At 37.4% G+C, this 22,338-nt stretch overlaps 1 protein-coding gene across 1 annotated transcript in view; it reads right to left on the bottom strand.

The window, feature by feature from the left end:
• LOC122538096 (octopamine receptor beta-1R-like) overlaps positions 1-16,905 on the bottom strand; it is a 102,223-nt gene extending 85,318 nt beyond the window's left edge. The window contains exons 1-2 of the mRNA XM_043671861.1: positions 16,675-16,905; positions 8,560-9,805 (exon numbers count right to left, since the gene is read on the bottom strand). Coding sequence (XP_043527796.1) covers positions 8,560-9,311 — 752 coding nt within the window. The 5' untranslated portion in view covers positions 9,312-9,805; positions 16,675-16,905. The remainder of the gene's footprint in view (positions 1-8,559; positions 9,806-16,674) is intronic.
• Positions 16,906-22,338: the final 5,433 nt, after the last annotated feature.

The raw sequence follows: 22,338 nt of genomic DNA, 5'->3' as shown, positions 1-22,338 counted from the left end.
CGAGAGCATTCCGCAACTGATGTTCATAATAACTGTAGCTAATTTCTCAATCTCAATTTAAGAGACTTATTTCCAAAATACCCAGTGTTTTCCCAGAATTGAACCTACACCTAAACGGCGAGAGCATTCCGCAAATCAGATTTTCACGCGGCTCGGTGGAGAAGGGAAGAGAAAACAGATTCTTTTCTCGGTAAAGTTCACGCGGGCGAGCTGACAAATCGTTTCCAGGACTTGCCAGACAAATGACGGTCGCTCCACCCTCCCTGTTCTTCCTTCTCCCAACCCTGGACTGATTGCGAGTGAGTCCGTGCTCCCGGTCAGGGGAAAGTGAATTCGATACACGGCCAGTGCTCGTTCTCTCGTTACTATGACACACGGGCGCTTTCGTCGCGGCGTAAGGACGTGAATTGATCACCCTTTAAAAACCTCATCGCGTGCAGTTGCCTGCTAGTTCGCGGCGATAAAAGAGCAGTCGGGCTTGGTTCCTCGATTGGTCGGAAGCTCGAGAACAGCTGAGCCACGCGATTTTCAAGCGGCCATCCAGACTCGGAAACCCGCGCTCGATGATAATCGTTCGATTATTCGTGGTGAAAAATTTCTGTGTGGATATTCGGTGCCGGTGGTCACCTATGACCTATGGAGTTTTGGACCAGTCAATCAACTAACGAGGAAAGTACCTTTTTTTTTTTTTTCGAGAAACTTTCAAGTAGAACGAATGAGACGAAAATTTTTCACGAGAGGAATCTCTCTGGTGGCCGCGACATCAGCCATTCTTCAGTTTCTTCCTCACGACCTTCGTGATCTACGAATTGTAAAAAAACAAAGAGTAGAGAAAATGAAAATTCACTGTAAATTTTTAGATTCTAGAATTTAGAATGCATCGCAATTTTTTTTTTTTTTTTTTTTTTTTTTCTTTGCGCCGAATCGTTAGGCGTCGGTAGAGTAAAAAAAGATTTCAAAGAGAATGAAACTCGCAGGACATAAAAAGCGAGATCCACGGCCGGAGCGCAAATGAAACCTTTTGAACCTTTGCCCTTAAAAATTTATCAATTTTCCAGGCATTTTTCTGTCACCGCGAATGGAAACAAATGGGTCGCACAGGCTTAAATAATACATTCGCCACGTTGTTAAATATACATGTATAGGAGCTTGAGAACGAGCTGATGATAGTACAACGGCACGGTAGTTTTGTCTCGGTCTTTGTACACTAGGTGAAAAAAGGAAGTCATTTTCAAGAAACGATAATTGATTACCGCGGTCGTAAAATAGGAAGTGCAATGCGTCATTACGTTACATTTAACCTAGAACTTTATAAAACTCTATAAAAAATACTCACTCTGTGTTTTTAATATTTTTCCTATTTTTCGTATTTATAATATTTTTCCTATGCCACATCTCTTTTACAATGTTTCCAATTTTACGCAGTCGTTTTGTACCTACATTTGTTTGTATGAAATTGAGTAAATTGCTTAAAAGTAAAGTGTAAAAACACAGTAAAGAGTATCGACAAAAATTTCTTATAAAAAAAGGATCGTATGCCGTATCTTGGTCTCGTTCAATTCAAAGCACGAAATTTCTACGTTGACGACCGTTTTCAAGCATGACTTCACATCGTGCGTAGAGGGTGGAAATTTCCCTCGAAAATTGTTAAAAAATTCAAACTCCAAAGTTGCTGAGAAATATTTCTCGTCGCCACGATCTTGGAGATTGAAGTTTCGACCTTAAAATCGATTCCTTGAAGCTTGCTGTGCAACTATTTTCCGCCATCTTGTTAAATTGAAACAAATTGAAGAAATCCTAAGTCTCGTCTAATCCCAACGTTCCAAGTTTAATGAAACATAAAGTTCAATTTAAGTAAAAAGGAAACTTCAATCTTCAAGACCATGATAAATTTACTCGCGGAAAGTTTTTCAACGTTCTTACACGCGTTTGGATTTGTGAAATTTCGGTGCAACAAGTATTCTCGAAACGTCTGTCAAAGTAGAGGTTTTGCACTTTGAAACAAGATCAAATGGCCAATCGTTGCGTTTCTTTACGAACTTCCAGTTATTGACAATTTTTCATTGTCATTGGTACAGTTATGCTCTGTGGACGAGCAAAAGAGTATAAGTACTTAACGATCAAAGTATAATGTAAAATTTTCCTTTTAAAATGTTAAGAAATTGCCTCCCCTCTGAAGAAATGTTTCCTCCACACTATTATTTATACTATGTTACTTATACTTTTATTTATCTTTATACCACGTTATTTATATTTTTATTAATCTTTATACTACGTTACTTGTATTTTCATTTATCTTTGTACAATGTTACAAAGATAAATGTTATTGTATCTATCTACTTTTATTTATCTTTATACGTCATTTATACTTCCATTCATATTATTTATTTTACTGTTATTTCAACCAAAACTCGTAGCCTCTCTTGCCGGCCGATTAAAACGTGCTCCATACTTTAAACTTTAAATACCGAGTGGAAGTTCACATTTCCTGAACGACGTTGAGAGCGTCGTTTAAACGGATAAAATTCGCCACGTCGTCGCGAGCGATAAGATTTTATTCGTTTCTTCTCACCTCGGCGGCAAGTTTTCACGAAGAAAAATTCAGAAGAGTTCCCAGTCCGCCCCGGGGTTGGAGAATGTGTAATATCGCGAGCGGTACGTTTATCAGAATCCCGGAGGAGCATGGCCACAGGATATGAGACGCCGGCCAAAAGGCATTCCCCCTTCCTGGAATTCCTAGGATCGATTCATAATCACGACCGACCCTCGATCTCCCTTCTCGCGGATGACGTCCAAACCTTTCCATTTGCAAGCTGCAACTCCTCCGGGTCGATGGTAGTGGTGGCTCGGCTGCACATTAACGTGAACGTAAATCTCCGAATGGCAACTCCTCAACGATTGTAATTACTCGGCGCGAGAAACGAAGGATTACACGACGATTTCTTTAATGCGACTAGCAAATTTCTCTTCTCCTCCTCTCTCATTGAAACTCTTTCGTACTTTTCTCGACTGGACTTTTTCTTTCCTTTTTTCTTTTTTTTTTTTTTTTAAATTGGGAACGAAATTTTTTCTTTTTACAAAAAATAATTGACACGAGATCTAATTTTTTTTTTTTCTTCGTATAATTTATTGAATCTCGCAGGCTTCACAGCTGAACTGAAATGGACTTGTTTATATTTCTATTCGAATGTTAATGGCGCAGATCGTCAGTATTTTTAAACATTAGAATCAGAGATGTTAAAATAAAGGAAAACAGAAAATCTTTACAGTACAACAGGGTACACAAGCTTTTATTTATGCAGAATCATTCAAGTCTCCAAAAATATACTGTTTTACATTTATAAAATACCTCTCCAAAAATATACTGTTTAATATTCATAAAATACTGTTTCATATTTATAAAATTCTATGTCTATAAAATATTTTATAGATATAAAATATTTAACAAAAATATTAAAATGGTCATTTTGACCATTTTAGGCAGTTCTGGTGTTAATTTATCATTTTCATTTCGTTTGCCTTCTAAATATACCAGACATTTAAATCCAAGATAATAAAATATCCTTCGAGTAAATTTACACGTCCGTTTCCATTTGAATTCCCATCTAAAAGCACGTCGAATTCGTTGATTTAACTCGACTCCGCGAATATCTCCTCGCGGATAAACGAAAGAAAACGCAGCTACCGATCTTAATTTGATCAAAAAGTAGTTGTTTATTAATCCCCGTTCGTTTAATTAAGTAACCGGTGGAAGAAAAAGAAAGATTGGTCAACGATGACCGAGAAAATTTACGAGCTCTCTGCCTTTTCCATTCTTTGTTCCGGTTCGCCTTCTCTTCCCTCCTCCTCCACCCCTTTCTACTTTTCTTACTCGCAGCAAATGGAACTCCGAATTGTCGCAACGGTGCCAACTGAATACACAAAACGTCTCGTAAAGTGAGCGTCCGAGGTAATTACTCGGCTCTCGCAGTTAATTACGATTTTTGCGTTTTACCCGCTTCGTGTCGCGAAGTCGTTCGCTAAGGAACGACCGATCGTGTGTGCTCATGGTAAAAGTATGAAATAGTTTTTAGCTACCCACTTCGATCTTGCGATTGAAATTACGTGAAAATTATCACATCATCTATTATTACAATTATCACATAATTTTATTTTTTTAGTTCCCAACTAATCTGCCAGTTCTTTGGATAAACGATAGTGGATTTTGATTCAATTTTGCCAGTCGTTGTCAAGTGTGACGATACAACAGATTTTGCACTGCGAATTAACCCTTTCTCTCAAGTCGAATTCACCCTTTCACTGATCAACAATTAACTTTTCTGCAGATCAGAATGTGTTTCCTCTCAAGCCATCGTAATAATAATAATGTATATAATATATATAATATATAGTACCATCGTAAAAATAATATATATAATCTTATAATATATAAAAAATATTTTAATATATTAAATATATATAATATATATAATAAATATTTAAAAAATATTTAATATATAAAAATATATAATATATAATAATATATAACAAATATTTAAAATATAAAAAATATATAATATATTTAAAAAATATATATTTTAATATTTAAAATATATATAATATGTATAATAAATATTTAAAAGATATTTAATATGTTAAATATATATAATATATATGAAAAATATTTAATATATTAAATATATATAATATATATAATATATAATATCATCGTAAAAATAATATATATAATATATGATTTTGTAATATATAAAAAATATTTTATAATATGTAAAATCCGGTGTAAAGCTGTTATTCCGAAATCAAAATTTTGTTGCATGTATTTTTTAATAATATTTGGAAGAATATATGACAGAATGACATGAAATTAACATAAAGAATACTTTACTAAAAGTATTTATGTAGATTTACATATTCGTACAATAATTATGGCAATCTGTAGGTGTAATAGCTGCAACAGAATGATTGATAACATCCACTAAATGATCACGACTCGGAGAGTCAGCCAAAATATTTGTCACGTGGAATATAATTTTTGAAAGAACATTTTCAATGGAGTTCATCATTGGAGAGCTAGTAAAAGTAATAAAGTGCATTACTTCGCTTTTGAGTCACTCGCGAGGTGAATTTCATTTGCAAAGAGATGAATATGATCTGCAGAACTCGTAATAAACTCGCATTACATATTTGAACAGGCTCTTAAATTTGTGAATTATTTTCGGAGACGCGGTGGAAACATTTGAAAATAATTCACAAATTTAAGAGCCTGTTCAAATATTATAGGAAGAATATGTTTCACAAGCGAGCGAGGGAAATTTATACCCTCACGCCGACAACCTTACAAATTTCAACTCTTTAACCTTTGTCAGGGACAATGAGCTAACGTTCGTCGCACAACTTTGGAACATTTTCCAATTTCCCATCGAGCCGAAACTTGGAAATATTTCACGCAACACGCACATATATAACACACACTCACACATACACACGAGAATTTCCTCTTCCAGTAGCAACTGTTCGAAATTCAAACTTCGAACTATCCGCATCCACGAGCGGAACCGTTGTTATGCACAATTTCTTAGATGCCTGGTATAATATTGGGACTCGAGAGCAGAAGAACTTCAACTCATGTAGCTCAAGTAAGCTCAACTTACGAAACTCGACCAGGGAAACTGTCAAAACAATTGCTCGACGCCGTAGACACGTCCGAGAGGCAACAACGTCAATTTAAACGCTCGTGTCTGCTTGTCGTGTCGTCGTCGTCGAACGACTCTTGGAAAATGCGTGATGAATGCATCTCGATGCTATGAACATTAATCCTGGCGATGGATCATGGAACAAGGCGACTGACTGGTGTGTGTTCCGACGAGGTCGCTGGTTCTCGCGTCGACAACGATTTCCGGCGCGAGAAGTCGACGTGTCCAATTTCCGGCGCGAGCCGACGAGAGAGAGAGAAAAAAAAAGGAAGGAATCTGCATCCCGATATTTCCGATGGCGAGAAAGTGTCGTCGAGCGTCAGGAAACGATCGTCTTGGTCGAACGGTTTCGCACGGTGGTCGGACGGTGGGAACGTCCCCTTTTCGACGGTCACCGGAACCGGGACAAATCAAACCGGAAAATTTCATGCCACCGGTCATTGGAGACGAGCGTGTGATATAGAAATTTCGTTTCCTTCATCGAATATTTCCAATAATCTCTTTCATCGCTACTATATACAGAGTGATTCGCGCGAATTCGCGACGAACATCTGAAATAAGTTTTTAATTTACTAGTCTTTTAATCTCTTGCGCTGGAATGACGTGCCACGCACGTCAGAGAATTTTTTGTTTCAAATTGCAACAGTTTCTTTAAGTATATTTAAATGTAGCCTCAGTTTTAAGTATATTAAATGTAGGCAAATAATAAGTTTTATTACTTCTTAATAATTTCTGTCCAGCGAATTCAAAAGAAACAGAAAGCGACGAATTATTGTATACAGATTCGGTCACTCGTTATGGTCCGCGAACCAGTTGGCCAGCGCAAGGAGTTAAGGGAGGCGAAATATGGCACACATTTCTGTGTGTTTCGAAATTTTCAAGGTCCTCTGTTTTTTTTTTTTTTTTAATTAATCTATATATTTTTTTATCTATCTATATATTTTAAATTAATCTATATATTTTTAAATTAATCTATATATTTTCAAGGTCCTCTGTTTTTTTTTTAAATTAATCTATAAATTAATCTATAATTAATCTATATATTTTATGATTTTTTTTTTAATCTATATATTTATATATTTTTATTTAAATTAATCTATATTTTAAAAATCAAAAGAATATTAAATTCTAAGTAAAAAAAAAAAGGATTAACGCTATTGGTCCTAGACTCCAATAGTTGAGGAGATATTTTACGATAATTCGTCTTTGTTGTGTATAATGATCTAACTACACTGCGGATTTTTGTTCGAATTTATACTTCTTAGAATATGAATTGAAGCAATGGAACCTTGGTGCAGAATTGTTGTTTCACGTGTCAAATACTATAAAAAAAAAAAACATTGTACTCTTGTGTTGCGAGCAACTTTGCAATTTCTTACAGACGCACAAAGATTCTCAATCTAACAACGATTACATTCTAACTATAGTTGTTAATCATAACGATTAAATTCCTAATTTTATTGCAATCGACTGTTGTCGATAACAGTCGATAATCGACTATTGATCGATTAAATCGATCGCTGATTTTTCAACGATTAATTTTATTAATCGTTAACGTTAATTCAAACCGAAAATTTCAAACCGATTAAATGCACAACTCTGACACAAAAGTGGAGCAGATAGATTTATTGAAATCATATTCAGTTAATCCTACTAGAATTCTATTTCGTCGAAATTGAATTGAAATTGAATTGAGTTTGAAATTATTTTAGAAACGGAGGAACATTTCACGAGCGCGAAATGAAATAATTACACGATACGACTGTTATTATTATATAATACTTATTTGCGTTACTGAACGTTATAAGAAATGCTCCACTTTCGATACTTTACACATTCATACTGTTTAGAGATCTATATGCGTTTTGTGACGTAGTTATCATTTGAGAAAGTAATCAGTGAAATATTTTGAAGCCAGGTACGTACACGAAGTTTGAAACGGTGAACGTAGAATAATTACCGCGAGTATGTGTCAAACAAACGATACAGTTGAAATCACGATACAGTTGTCCCGCTTTCCGCGTAATTGCACGTCTAAATAATTAACGAAACACAATATTAATTAGTGAGTTGTTCGCGAAACGCAAACTCCAAAGGCTCATTTTATTTGGCTAGCGAATTAGCGAGCATTGCGAATAGAGTGGTTTAAACACGCGACGAAGAACAGATTAGGAGAGAGTTATTTGAAATTATTAAATGACCAAGAACGATCTCATATTTTTCCTATCTTTCCCTCTCTTCTCTGTTTCTTACTATCGCAAAGAGCATTGGATGATTTTCTGCGCCATGGAACGTTTCACGGCGAGAACGCGATCGAAAGAACGGAAAAACCGATCAAATATACATTGTTTCATATTCCCGGGAGCCTTTGTCGGTCGACTGCAACTATCCTCGAAAATTGACATATTGCGCAGGCAGTTTAAGCCGGCCTGTGTGCGGGATGATCAATTTCAATCTAAAAACGGATTTACCTCGCCACCGAGGAGAACGAGCACACGCGTGATCGGAAAGAGGAGATCGGTTAGAAAAAGTCCGACGATGTTTCGGATCAACTGGATAGTTGAGAGTCAAATTGAAATTTGATCTGCGATTAAAAGAAATTTCATCGGTTGGCGAAATTCGCTAGACGTTCAAAGAGAAGCCCATAACTCGCCCGCATCTGGAGGCAGCGCGATGGAAAATGTAAGAAAAGTTGGTAGAATATTTTTCACAGAAGTAAATTGCACACCGTTCCGTAATAATATCATGATATTTAATTATACATAATATGGTAATATCGTCGTGATTCAAATATCGTAATATAATATGATTAACTCGATCGAAAACGAAAAGTTTTGAGAAAGCAGAGAAATTAGAGGCGACTTACCGATAGAGCATCCGCTCTTGGCGATCAGCCTCCCGATAAATCTTGTAGTACATGGCGATCATGATGATGCCGGGCACCCAGAAACTGACACTGGAGCTGATCACCGCGTAGAGTTTGTTCACTTGGAACACGCACACGTCCGGATAATTCCTCCTGAACTCGAGGTGTTTCTCGGTGGTGTACCAGCCGGCGAATATCGGCAGGAAGCTCATCACCGTCGGCGAGCACCAGACCATGCTCAGCATGGTGCTGAGCCGTAGGTTGGTCATGATCAACGGGTAGTCGAGCGGCTGTACGATCGCGTAGTAACGATCGACGCTGATGCAGCAGAGGTGGAGGATCGAAACGGTGCTGAAGAACACGTCCAGCGAGTTCCACACGTCGCACATGAAGTAGCCGAACAGCCATCTGCCGGACAGCTCGACCGACGCGTTGAACGTCATCGCGAAAATGGCCACCAGCATGTCGGCCAACGCCAACGAGACCACAAAGTAATTGGTAATTACTCGAAGCTTTCTGTGCCTCATCACCGACACGATCACCAATAGATTGCCGAACAGGGCGCACAGAATGATGAAGCCCATCACCGTTCCCTTCACTATCAAAAGAAGCACGTGTTCCAGCTCGTAGTGCTCGTACGGGACGCCGGTCGATCGGTTCGATTGGCCGGTGTCGATCAGAACGTTGGACAGATTTGGCAGATCGGTCGCGTTCGTCAACTCCTCTTCCATCGTCGCGTTTGCTTCCTCCATCGCTCTCGAAAGCTAATTCTCCTCTCTTTTCCGTTTTCTGTTCTTTCGTTTTTATTTCTTTTTTCTTTTTGGCCCGTTACCGCGATTCGTGCGGCCTCGCGACGCCCTCTTCCGCTTCTTCGACCACCTCGTCGACGAGGTTGCACCGGAGATCCCGCCAGGCCATCGGAGAACGCGGAAACGAACGCGGAGTCGGGAGTTTAATTGGCTAACGAAGAGTATCGAGGATGGTTTGTACGGGGCTGGATGTCGATAGTAGTTGGGCCGTAAAGTTTGACGTTTGCCAGCCAGACATTTTCGCGAGGATAACGCGGAGTTGGATGCGCTTTTGCCTATACGTGGTAGCTGAACCGAGATTCTTGACGTCTTCGCGACACGTTGGAGACGTTCCAGGAAGTACGTTCCGCGGCTGGAATCAAATTCTCCGCACGCTGTTTCAGCGTTGCTGTTGAGACGAAGCCCGTCTCCGCGTGGTCCTTGAGCATCGCGGCAGTCTGCAATCGGAAATGACAGGGAATTGAGCTTTGCAGAAATTTTGAACAAAATATGAACTTGCAATAATTATATTATTCCTCCCAAGTGTGATTGACCCTTTGGCTATTGTTGGCGCTTACAGGTGCTCACTTCGCGTTGCTCGAATTAAACTAAAAGCGCCTACGGGCAAATGTTACTGACAATAGTTGCAACAAAAGAATATTAGATTATATATTATTTTTAAGATTAGTCATATATCATTCAAACGTGATTGTTTTATTTTATTAGAATATATAATACATATATTAATATTATATAATTATATTAATTAAATATTAATACGTGTATTATAATTATTAGATATAACATTATGAAATAAAGCTTCAAGTTGCAGTTAAATTTTTAGCACGTGCACCATCAATTCAATACGGGATACGAATAAATAAATAATATTGGTTTGACGTAGTATTTCAATTCAGCGTTTTGATTATTTCAAGAAATAATACTTTCTAAGAAATGCTGACGCTGACGAGAAATTCCTCAGTACAAGTCGCCGTAGCCAAAGGGTTAAATACACCGTCAAGCGTTGTCTCTCGTCGAGAGGCAAACGAAACGACCCTCCGATTGAATTGCACGGTGTCAAAAATAATTTGAAATCATTCCTGCTGGCGAAACGTGCGCGTCCGTTCGTTTCGCGGAGTTTGTTCGTGCCAGCACGTCTCGCGGAGGAGATTAAATTTCGAATAGGACGGGATTACGAGGGAATTGGCAGCGGCGACGCCTTGGCGAAATATAAATAAGCAACGGGTTGATCGGGTGATCGCCGATCACCGGAAGGATCGCAGCGATAAAGCAAACATTGCATTCATTACGGTTCGTTGTATTCCCGGTTTCGAAATTACTCTGCAAAATTCGTTACGTGGACGCGGAACGATCTTCTCCCGGTAGATAAGGTACGATAAGGACATTGAATAAAAATGAATAAAAATAAATTAAGTAAAGACATTGAATAAAAAAATGAATAAAAATAAATTAAGTAAAAATAAATATAAGTAAAATAAATTAAGTAAAAATAAGTAAAAGTAAAATAAATTGAGTAAAAATAAGTAAAAGTAAAATAAATTAAGTAAAAATAAGTAAAAGTAAAATAAATTAAGTAAAAATAAATTAAGTGAAAATAAATTAAGTAAAAATAAGTAAAAGTAAAATAAATTGAGTAAAAATAAATAAAAATAAAATAAATTAAGTAAAAATAAATAAAAGTAAAATAAATTAAGTAAAAATGAATAAAAGTAAAATAAATTAAGTAAAAATAAATAAAAGTAAAATAAATTAAGTAAAAATAAAATAAATTAAAAAAATTAAATAAAAATATATATATGAAATATAAATATATGCTCCACATCGGAGCATAGAATCCATTATCTCTAATCGAAACGATAATTTCTTCTCTAAAGCTTCTTTGTTCGAGGAGGAAAATAATGTTGTCGCGGAAACATCACATCTTCTGGGAAATGAAAATACATCTCCGTACTTCGATGGGTCGGTGGGAATAAGTGGAATGCGAAAATTCAAACAAAAACATCCTGCACGTGGACAAGCTACTTATTTAAATTCTTTTTCAATTAAGCGTCTGTCGACAATTTAACTGTATTTTAATGAGTTTTGAAACGGAACAGATAAAAAGATACGTTCTTCCTGGAATAATACATTAAATGGAAATATATATATATATATTATATGAAACAGCGCTTAGGGAGCCAGATTCACAATAACGAGAATTTTTAATATCCGCTAATAACCAATTTGAAAGGTATTTTAATTGAAAAAAACGAGGGAGAAATGAGCGAGACAGAAATGATCTTCCCTGGGTGGTGATTAAATGAAAAAGCTACAAAACAAACACCTCCAATCCCGGCAAATTGATTTTAATATTTTCTTCACGCCGGTATCGATTCGTCTGAACAAAAACACCGTCTAATAAAATTAGCCTGTTTCCTTTCTCTTCCCGGCGAGAATCGCATTGCAATTTAATCATCGTCAATTATTTCCTTAAACATTACGCCTCCCTCCCCCTTCGGTGGGGTTAATCGATCGATCGTTCGCTCGGTCAATTAAACCAGCTCATCCTTCACTTTCTCCCTCGACGTCTTATCTCAAGCGAACCGGAACTCTCCATCCTCGAGATTGAACGAATCTCGCAACGAGCAATTACACTTCTTCACGAGCTCCTCCTCAAACAAAGGTCAAATCTGGAAAGATAAGAATCGGAGAGAGGCTCGTAAGCTCGTGGCTGGTGGTAGATCACCTCGAAGAGTCGAATTCCAAAGTAATGGCAATGGCAGGGGCGGCGTTTCCAAAACCACGCAAAAAAAAAAAAAAAGAGAGCATTGAGATTACAACGGGGAGATAGTGCCTTTAGAATAGGGTCGCTCCCCTCGCTTTTTCTCTCGTTGCTTCCGATTTCCTGCTCCTTCTCTTCTCGTACCGCGTAAAATTACTTCGAACACATATGCACACGAATACGATCTGATCCGGCAGAATTTAGGGCTTTTTGCTCTGTTAAATTGAGACTCGATCGCGCTGTTTTAAGTTCGCGTTAACGATCAAAACATCGATCAAAACACGGGAATGAGAGGGGTGAGACGTAACGTTTTTCGAGGAAATAATTGGCGGTGATGGAAATTGCAACGTGACTTACAATTAAACGAGGAAGGAAAAGTGAACAAAATATTATTAAAAATTATATTAATTAATTATAATATTATTAATATATAATATATTATTGATATTATTAATATATATTATTAATATTAATTATATTAATTAGTTATAATATTACATTATATTATATTAAATAAAATATTATATATAATTGTATAATTATATATAATATTTTATTTAATATTTATAATATTTATTTAATATATTTAATATATTTATATTAAATAAAATATTATATTATATTATATTATATTATATTAAAAATAAAATATTATTATTATTGAAAATTATTAAAAATAATTGAAAACATTGAGGTGCGTCTGTGAGATAGAGGAAACCTTGGAAATTACTCTGAATTTCTTCCTGAGAGAGAGGCAATTTCACAAGCGGGGCAAGTTTTTAAAATTTTTCCTGCGAACCGACATATAACGAATCACGCTCATATCACCCCTCAAGTAAACAAAATCTAAATTATCTTACATTGTATATGCAGCTAAAAAAGGATCGTCGAAGGAACCAACACAGGTCATAAAAGGAAAGAAGAAAGGAACGAGGCAATTGTCGCCTGCTGCGTGTCCGACCCCGATCGGAGCGAAGGGAAACTGTTTGTTTTCAGACTTAAAATATGACGGTATGATTATGTATGTGTGTGTGTGTGTGTGTGTGTGAATGTACAAAGAACGAAGATTTCGAGGGTGCAGATCGTGAAGTAAGTAGCGAGTTGTGAGAGAGTGCAGATCGTGAGGGAATTAAAGAAAGAGAGAAACAGAGAGAAAATCGAGTCGTGAGAATAAATAGTGTACAGATTTTGAAAAAATCATAGCGAGCAGCAAGTTGTGACAGCGTGAGAATCGTAGTGTAAGCTTTCATATCGTCTTTCGTATTCGGACTTTTTCAATATCTGTTACGTTCCTGAATTAGATAAATACTTTATGTCTACGTTTATTTCAAATTACGCGCTACGTTGAAATTTGTACTATTTTATTTTTTTTTTTTTTTTCTACCTACACACTTGAGAAAGTTTTCGCAGTGTCTGTCTGAATTCGTGTGAACCGAGAGGCATGGAAGTTTGCGTGAACCCGATGTGAGAGGACAGTGGCGCAAAACGACGTTTGGCAACGATTAAATCGGGGCACGGCATTCAGCGGTCGGCCTCGTTAATGGAAAAGTATCGCGGTAGCTCGGGAGTGCACGAGATAAATTTTCATTAAGATCCGTGTCCTCGCAGATGCACAGAGGCCGCACCTGGCGCGGCAATTAGAAAATCTCGCGCTTAGGAAGGAAAACAGCTACGCAACTTGTTTTGCGCGATTTTCATCGAACGTGTGAAACGTTCACGAAGAATCTGCAAACTGGACTGGTTAAAAAAGAGTCGAAAGGCTGATCGACAACTTCTCGATAGATTTCGATTCGAATAATCGTTCGCCGCGTTTGGGTCGAAATGTTTTTAGCGAGTCCTCGTGCACTTTCACGCTTTCTCTGATAACTTTCGTCAGATCTAGTCGTCGATAGTTCGGACGTTAACTTCGCCTCTGTATTAGTTTTTTTTTTTGTGGGGGGGGGGGGGGGGGGAATTTACCTTGAAACATTTTTGGACGAAATGGACAAACACTTGCAAACATCGACCTGATACTTTGTATCCACGATACAAAACTGAACTTTGTTTGCACATGCACGTACGTGCATACGTGCTTTGCTGATATTTTCTCGCGTTCGATTTATAAGTTTTCGATTTATTTTCTTTTTCTTTTTTTTTTTTTTTTTTTTTTTTTTGTCGACTCGACAAGGTATCCACGAAATAACGAGATAACAGTTTCCCTCGAGTAAGTCCATATTTGCTAAACGTTTCGCGCACGCATGCACGTAAATATTTTTCGATCGTCCGCAAATATGAATGTCCCGTACTGTACATTTACAAATCTACTATTCTTTGTTTCGTCAAAAGAATCGCCGGTAGAATGTACCAACTTCCAGTGAAGTTCAGAATCTATCGACACTTGAAATTGGACAAATTTTCATTGTGGTGAAAACGGAATAATACATAACAGTAACAATATATATAATTAGAAATATTACAAGAAACGAAATAAATTTCAAGAATTAGACAGCCATCCAAGGATGTTTCTTACATTCGCTGAAACAACTTCAAATGGTCTTCCAAAAATTTCAATTTCTATATCACCTCACCAGTTTTGTCAAAGTCTGTTCGAATGCAGAAACCTCTGTAGTGTCGTCAACCATATGCTACGCTCATACTACTGGCGTTCGAAAAACAGGGAGAAACACGGGTAAACCGAGTCAGGCGAACCAAGATGTCGAGATTGAAACATGTACGCAGTATACACGGCTCGTAACAGGTGTGTCGCTCTTCCACCTTTTCTTCGTCCCGTATTGTCAAGCAGGAATTTCGAATCGCGGTTACGTTCTATTCTCGCGCACCTGCATCTCGAGCAGCAGCCTTCGTCGAATGCAATTTTTCGTCAAATCTCTGCTCGACTCCCTTATGAAGAGCAATAGCCAGACGTTTCTGAGGGAAAGAAGTGGCGGAGGCGCGCCCTTTTCGGACGAACGATCAGTGATTGATGATATTGAGAAAGAGCCGTTACGAGAGGAGGATTCAGGTGAAAAATGAACAGACATTCGAGGGAAAGAAACGTTAAACAGTGACGAATGACGCAACGAGGCAGCTGGTACAGTGAAGCTAACTCTTCCAAGAGAAACTCGCGTGAAATGGTCGTAGTTCCAGGCTTGCGGCCTCTCTCACAAATTTCGACTTGCGAATTTTCTTTTTTCTTTTTTTTTAACGACGAAGAAAATTCTTCCTCTTTAAAAGTAAGATCTCTTTTTGATCTTTTACAGTTTTTTTCAATGCGCAATACTTTCTTAGTCGGTGCAGAGACGATCTGTTTGTTATGAACTTGATTGACACTAAATTTACTGACACTTCGTGATCTGTTAGAGCGATCTTGGAAAAAAGTAACATGTTTTTTACACTTGATCGTAGATAATACTTCAATTTGGTAAGCAGGTCCTTTACCATCACCCTCACTTTCGGAACTCAATGCTAATCTCTTCTTTTGTCCTCTACATTTATTCAAGATAGTCTCCTTTTTCGTTGTCCGTTAGAGTCCCCAGAAAGGGGACTCTAATTCATCGGACGTGATCTGAAAAATAGGTTACCATCTTTTTCCATCTTAGAAAGTTTCTGTTCGCCGACACATCCGACACACTCTTCCTGTTCCGTGTTAATTATTTGTTCTAATAACCTCATATTTGTTGAATGCCTCGATATTCTTAGGACAAACATTCGCCACGGAATGATACACTAAATATCAAATGCAAAGTTTCATATTTAGCCAAATTATCGCCGATTTACTTTCCCTTCCTTCAAATTTGCACTTGTTAATTTGAAATGCAAGGAAGTCGAAACTTTTATGCTTTTTGCGAACCGATTGTATAGTTTTAAAAGAGTGAATCTCACAATTGACAACCGTGATGCTCTTCGCGGACCGATTGTATAGTTTTAGAAGAGTGAATATCATAAATTGACAGGCTACATGTATTTCTCTGAAAAAAAGAAGAAAATAAAAGGAGAAGTAAATACTGAACGATTCATTGTATATTTTAGGAAAAGTCGCAGAGATAAATAGCGATGTAACGACGTATGTAATAAAATTGTACGCAATAGTAACGCTTCGAATTATCGTATCACCGAGAATCGAAACAAATACAGAGAATCCGTATTAATTTATCAAATTTCGAAGAACTCGTTGAAATCAGAATTAAATCGTTCGGTGGTGAGATCAACAGTTAAAAAAAAAAAAAAGAAAAATACAGAGAACGAACAAATACAAAGACCTGGATAAATCCGTATTTATCAAATGTCGAAGAACGGTCGTGAAAATCAAAATTAAATCATTCGGTGGTGAGATCGACGGTTTAAAAAAAAAAAAAAAATGAAGAAAAGAGAAAAACACGACGAGCGTCGAAACTTTCAATTTTCAAAGTCGCAGCGACTGTTTGGAGTGACGAATACTCGGCCGTATACTTCGTACCTCTGCGAGCGACGAAAATATTCGACTCGAGCTATAATATGTTCGCGGGAATGCAATATTCAACGAGAATATCGAGTGACGGTCGTTATACACAAAGGTGAACAGTTTACCTCAAGGTTTAACAGGTGCAGCGATTCCCGACGCGGTGTATATCATCGTGCCCGACGCGAAATTCTCTTCGTTCCGACTCGCTCTTGAAACGCTCTTCCATTTCCTGTCAGCATGCTTCCGTCTGCACAGTGAAATTGACACCAATTGTGCCGAAGATGTCGCACAGGTCCTTCGAAACTTGTCTCCTTCCAGCTTTGGAAGATTTTCTAACGGGACACTTTGCTCCGCTTTGCTGCGTTTTCTTTTTTTTTTTTTCTTTTTCTTTTTCTTTTTCTCACGTCGTCGTTGATCTTAACATCGGATAGTTCAGCGTGACTTTGACAGTGTTTCACGAAGCTCGAAGTTCGTGTCGGATGGTGATTAATCGCTTAAATTTTCATCAAAAATTCTCTTTGCGTTTTCCTTTTCTTCTAGTTTCGTTTTATCTCTCTTCTTTTTAAAGAGAACGTTACGCGCCAGTAGATGGATCGAATTAACCACGTTTCGAACGTGGCAGCGTCCACTGTGTACTTAATTGAAACATCTCCATTCACTCGGCCCCGAGTGAGGACAGCGTCGTTCGTTCGAAACGATCTCAATCTTCGTTGACGAAGATGAGAAACAGTCGCGATTTCGACGTTACTCGCGATAAAGGCAATTTGATGACAGCCGGCTATCACACGGACACGATCTAGCCAGCAGCACCCCGAGGCAGTACCCCAAAGTACCACAAAACACGAAGCATCCTTCCGCGCTCGCGGGATTTACCTCCGAATTACACAACCCCGACAGCGGTTCGAGTCTTATCTTGAGTCTAGCAACTGAGACTTCTCCCAAGTCGATTACACCAACGTGAAACAGTCGCACACACTGTCGTACAAACCTTCTCGCGCCGATTTCGATACCATCCACACTGGCAAGATCAATCAGTGTCCCTCTTTCGAAACGAAAAAGAATTCTCCTTGATCGAGTGTTACTTGCGACGTAACGACGAACGTCAATTTTAACAACGATTTCCTGATTCACCCGAGATCGAATCGTCGTTCGAAGCGTCGACACGTGACGCCAATGCTCGTACGGACGATCGATTTGACAAGAGCGCGACACTTGGACAGTTCTTTTGCCTCCGGAATCGTCGATGGAATCGAATCGGCAATGAATGGGGAAAGGACTCGCGAGAGGACTCGAGGTGTGTTGTCCATGCAAATTTTGTTTACATGGCGAGTGTTTCGTTACCGGCGATCAGCCGTGGGAAACGCGGCGGGCACCCGTGTGTCCGTTCGGACGGCTTGCCAGGCCGTAGAGAACTGTGGACACACTCGCTGGTTTCCCGCTTTCCGCCACCCTTCGCGGCAGCACCGGGGGCGTCTGCACCTCGGCGTACCCTGCGCGGACGCCACCCTCGCCCGCCCACCCTCGTGTAGCCACGACGACGACGACGACGACGACGACACGCTCGCGCGCCGGGTTTTCGGCCGCCACGAAAACGGCTTCTGGGACCAGCCGTCGACTTCCGACTGATTTCACCAGGCGCGATGTTGATTTTCGGGATAATTCCCGGGGATTTTGGACGGTGGAAGTTTGAAATTAGTTGCGCGTTCCTGGTTTTTGGTCAACTGAGCTTCTTTGCTCGCAAAAATTAGGGGATATTTCAAAGTGAATGCGAAGCGATAAAAGAAAGGACTGTTTGAGTTTTTTTTTTTTTTATTATTAAACAAGAACTGGTCAGAAAAACAACTTTTACCGCTTCATATTCACTTTGAAATATCCTCTGTTTTTTTGCTTTTCTTTTTCTTTTACACTGCTCGCAAAAATTAGGGGATATTTCAAAGTGAATGTGAAGCGATAAAAGAAAGGTGCGTTTGATTTTTTTTATTTTTATTATTAAACAAGAACTGGTCAGAAAAGCAACATTTATCGCTTCATATTTATTTTGAAATATCCCCTAATTTTTGCTTTTCTTTTTCTTTTACACTGCTCGCAAAAATTAGGGGATATTTCTAAGTGAATGTGAAGCGATAAAAGAAAAGTGAGTTTGATTTTTTTTTATTATTAAACAAGAACTGGTCAGAAAAGCAACTTTTATCGCTTCATATTCATTTTGAAATATCCTCTAATTTTTGCTTCTTTTTTCCTTTTACACTGCTCGCAAAAATTAGGGAATATTTCAAAGTGAATGTGAAGCGATAAAAGAAAAGTGAGTTTGATTTTTTTTTATTATTAAACAAGAACTGGTCAGAAAAGCAACTTTTATCGCTTCATATTCATTTTGAAATATCCCCTAATTTTTGCGAGTAGTGTAAAAGGAAAAAAGAAGCAAAAATTAGGGGATATTTCAAAGTGAATGTGAAGCGATAAAAGGAGAGGATCGTTTGAGTTTTTTTTATTAAACAAAAACTAGTCAGAAAAGCAACTGGTCAATTGCTTCATTTTTTATCGCTTCATATTCATTTTGAAATATCCCCTAATTTTTCCTTATCTTTTCCTTTTACACTGCTCGCAAAATTTAGTGGATATTTCAAAGTGAATGTAAAGCGATAAAAAAAAGGAGCGTTTGATTTTTTTCTTTTTTTATTAAACAAAAACTGGTCAGAAAAGCAACTAATCGTTTGCTGGTCAAGTGCTTCTTTTTTTATCGCTTCATATTCATTTTGAAATATCCCCTAATTTTTGTGAGCAGTATAATTGGAAAAAGGCACGGAGTGGAGCGGTCTTTTTATCGTTTCACTCTTTAACCTTTTGCAGTCCGAGTTATTTTTCAATTATCCTTTTTTTCCTTTTTCTGACAATTTAACTGGCAATTTAAAAACGTCGAGCGTGACTCCACATTAGCAAACTAACAGAAATCTTTCTTTCTGATTTTTCATTTTGAAATCAACACGAAACAGACAATTGTTGACGCGAGGTCGTGCATTTTCTTTTGCTAAAACAAGCTTCAGATCGCGCGATGAAATGTCGTTGGTTACATCCCGAGATATTCGTGTATCTATCAACGAGAAATTATTCGACAATAGTTCGATAATAAATTCGACAATAGGCAAGTGTTCGTTTTTTTAACTTGCCAACAATGAAAATTTTATTTATACAAAGGAGCGATCAGTTCGTCAGTGCGACGTTTCGTTTGTATAAAGAGCGCGAATCAGTCTTTATCTAGGCATCGTGAAATGTAGAAGCGACGAGTTTGCACGTGTCAACGCTCGTCGTTCCGAAATTTAAGAAAAATTTGCTGCCACTGTCGTATCGCGTGGATCGAACGCACGAACGCGGAGAGGAATCTGCAAGTGAAATGAGATGAGAAAATCTCGCGGATTCCTTCGCTCCCTTATCGTTTCAGCGACAAAGGGACGAGACTCGAGTTTATCGTCCATTGAATCTTCTCGCGGATCTCTTTTACTCGCGACGTACGAAGAAAGTTCGACGTGGAAACACGTGCGAGATCTCTGAATCGTGTAATTCCTCTTCAAACGTGGAGCGTGGAACGATTCTCAAATTAGAATGGAATAATAAACATGTAGACATGCAGATAGATCTTTCGTGAGGTAAAATAAAAATTAAAAGCGAACGCTTTGTTGTACGTCTGAATTTTTCTCGAGTTCTATTCTTCCTCCGTGTGTTGGCAGCTGTTTCCTTTTCGAAATTTTTGGCTTTGAATTACAGTCGTAACGAATGTAACGATCAACGTCAAACAATAGGTAAATATTCAGCTGTGAACGAGAACTCGTTTCCACTCATTTTCCACAATCTCCGTCGTGGAGAGCACAAAAGCTCCCCTCGACGAGGTGATTCATTGCCACGCGCAAAACTCGTCCGCTTTTGAAATCGCGAACGACTTGGAACAGCTTCTCCAGGGGAGAAGAAAAAAAGAAAACGAGGCAGAACTTTCGCCGTGAATTGCTTTCGTTCGGCCCAATTATCAGAAATCGTTTCGGCAGAAGAATGCAACTTCAAGAATGCAGCTTCCGATAGAGACATTGTCTCAATTTTATCTCTTCGCTTCTGCTCTTCGGAACAGCTTCGAGCAGCTCGATCCTCCTCCCCATTTCTCTCCCATCGACGACAATGCGGTCGCGGTTAATTTTTAATAGTCGAACATTCCAGAGATGTGGGAATTATTGTCCCGTGTAAAAATCTTGCAAACGTTGGAACGTATTCGTTGTCAAGCAAGATGTCCGAGCCACGACCATAGGTTGATCTAATGATTCAATCGGCTAAATAAGTTGATTCCACGTTTTTTGCGTTTGACTTCCAATTTTTTTTTCTTCTTTCTTTTTCTCTATAATTTCTGCGCTGTTGGCAAAGAGAAAGAGAAAGAAAGAGAGAGAAAGAGAGAGAAAGAACGTGCTAATAAAATCGCTATTTCTGCTCCCCATCTGACGAACAGAAATCCTAGATAACATCAGTCAGCAAACAGCGAACCCGATAATTGCAAATAAAGGAGCGACGTTTCCCCTCGCTGTTCGCAGTTTGCGGGGAAAGGAAAAGAATCGCGCTCCAACCACTACCCATTTACCAGTGAAATTTACCAGCATTGAGTGATCCAATTTATTTAATTGGCTCTCGAAAGAAGTTTCGTTGGTTGAGCAAGACGCACGTGGGTTGTCTCAAAACACAGCAGTTGGGAAATGTTTCGCGCTTTCTGTTAATAGAACAGACCGTTCTGTTCAAAGATCTTTCATCTCTTCTGACGTATCAGCCGTGGATTATTAGCACGAAAGGATTAGAAATTAATTGTTTCTATCGTACAGGAGATTCGCAACCTTCTATTGTTTATTTGCAGTGTAATGTTAGATCGGACTCGCAGCAATTGCATTAATATTATACGCTGGGCCAAAAGTTTCTTCCCATCTATTTTTTTTTTTTTAATAAAACATCAAAATATATTTTTATAAGATATTTATTTTTTTTTTTTAATAAAACATCAAAATATATTTTTATAAGATATTTATTTATATATATATATATATATATATATATATATATATATATATATATATATATGTATTTATAAGATATTTACATATATATATATAAAGTATGTATATTTATAAGATATTTATATATGTATATATAAGAAAATTATATATATATTTATAAAATTTATATATATAAGAAAACTATATATATTTATAAGATATTTATATATATATATAAGAAAACTATATATATATATATTTATAAGAAAATTATAAATATAAATAAATATTAATAATTATAAAATTAAATAAATTATAATAAATATTATAATTATAAAATTATAAATATAAATAAATATTAATAATTATAAATATATATATATATATAGTTTTAAAAACGTTTTTAAAGTAAGATATTTATATGTATATATAAAAATTATATATTTATATATCTAAGAAAAAATTAATTTTATTAATTTTAAATTGAACTTAAGCTCAAGCATAATTTCTTCCATATTTATGTTTTGAAAGTTAGTTCTTTCGAACTATCGATCGCCAGAGATTGTGCTTCGCGCAATTAATAGAAGAATAATTAAAAAAAAAAAAATTACGAGGATTTATTTTTAGCCTAGCGTATGTAACGAACGTTTGACCAAGCAGTTCGACTTCGTTTTTTTATCTGACAACGGCATGAAACACGATGAAATTTTCGCGGCAACAACAACGCGAAGAAAAAGAAAGAGAGAGAGAAGGGGGAAAAATAGCCAATTG

Source organism: Frieseomelitta varia, unplaced genomic scaffold (assembly GCF_011392965.1).
Source record: "Frieseomelitta varia isolate USP_RPSP 00005682 unplaced genomic scaffold, Fvar_1.2 scaffold_961, whole genome shotgun sequence".
In the NCBI taxonomy this organism is placed as follows: Eukaryota; Metazoa; Arthropoda; class Insecta; order Hymenoptera; family Apidae; genus Frieseomelitta; species Frieseomelitta varia.
The sequence above is the reverse complement of the archived record's forward strand: the minus strand, read 5'-3'. Positions and strand labels throughout refer to the sequence as shown.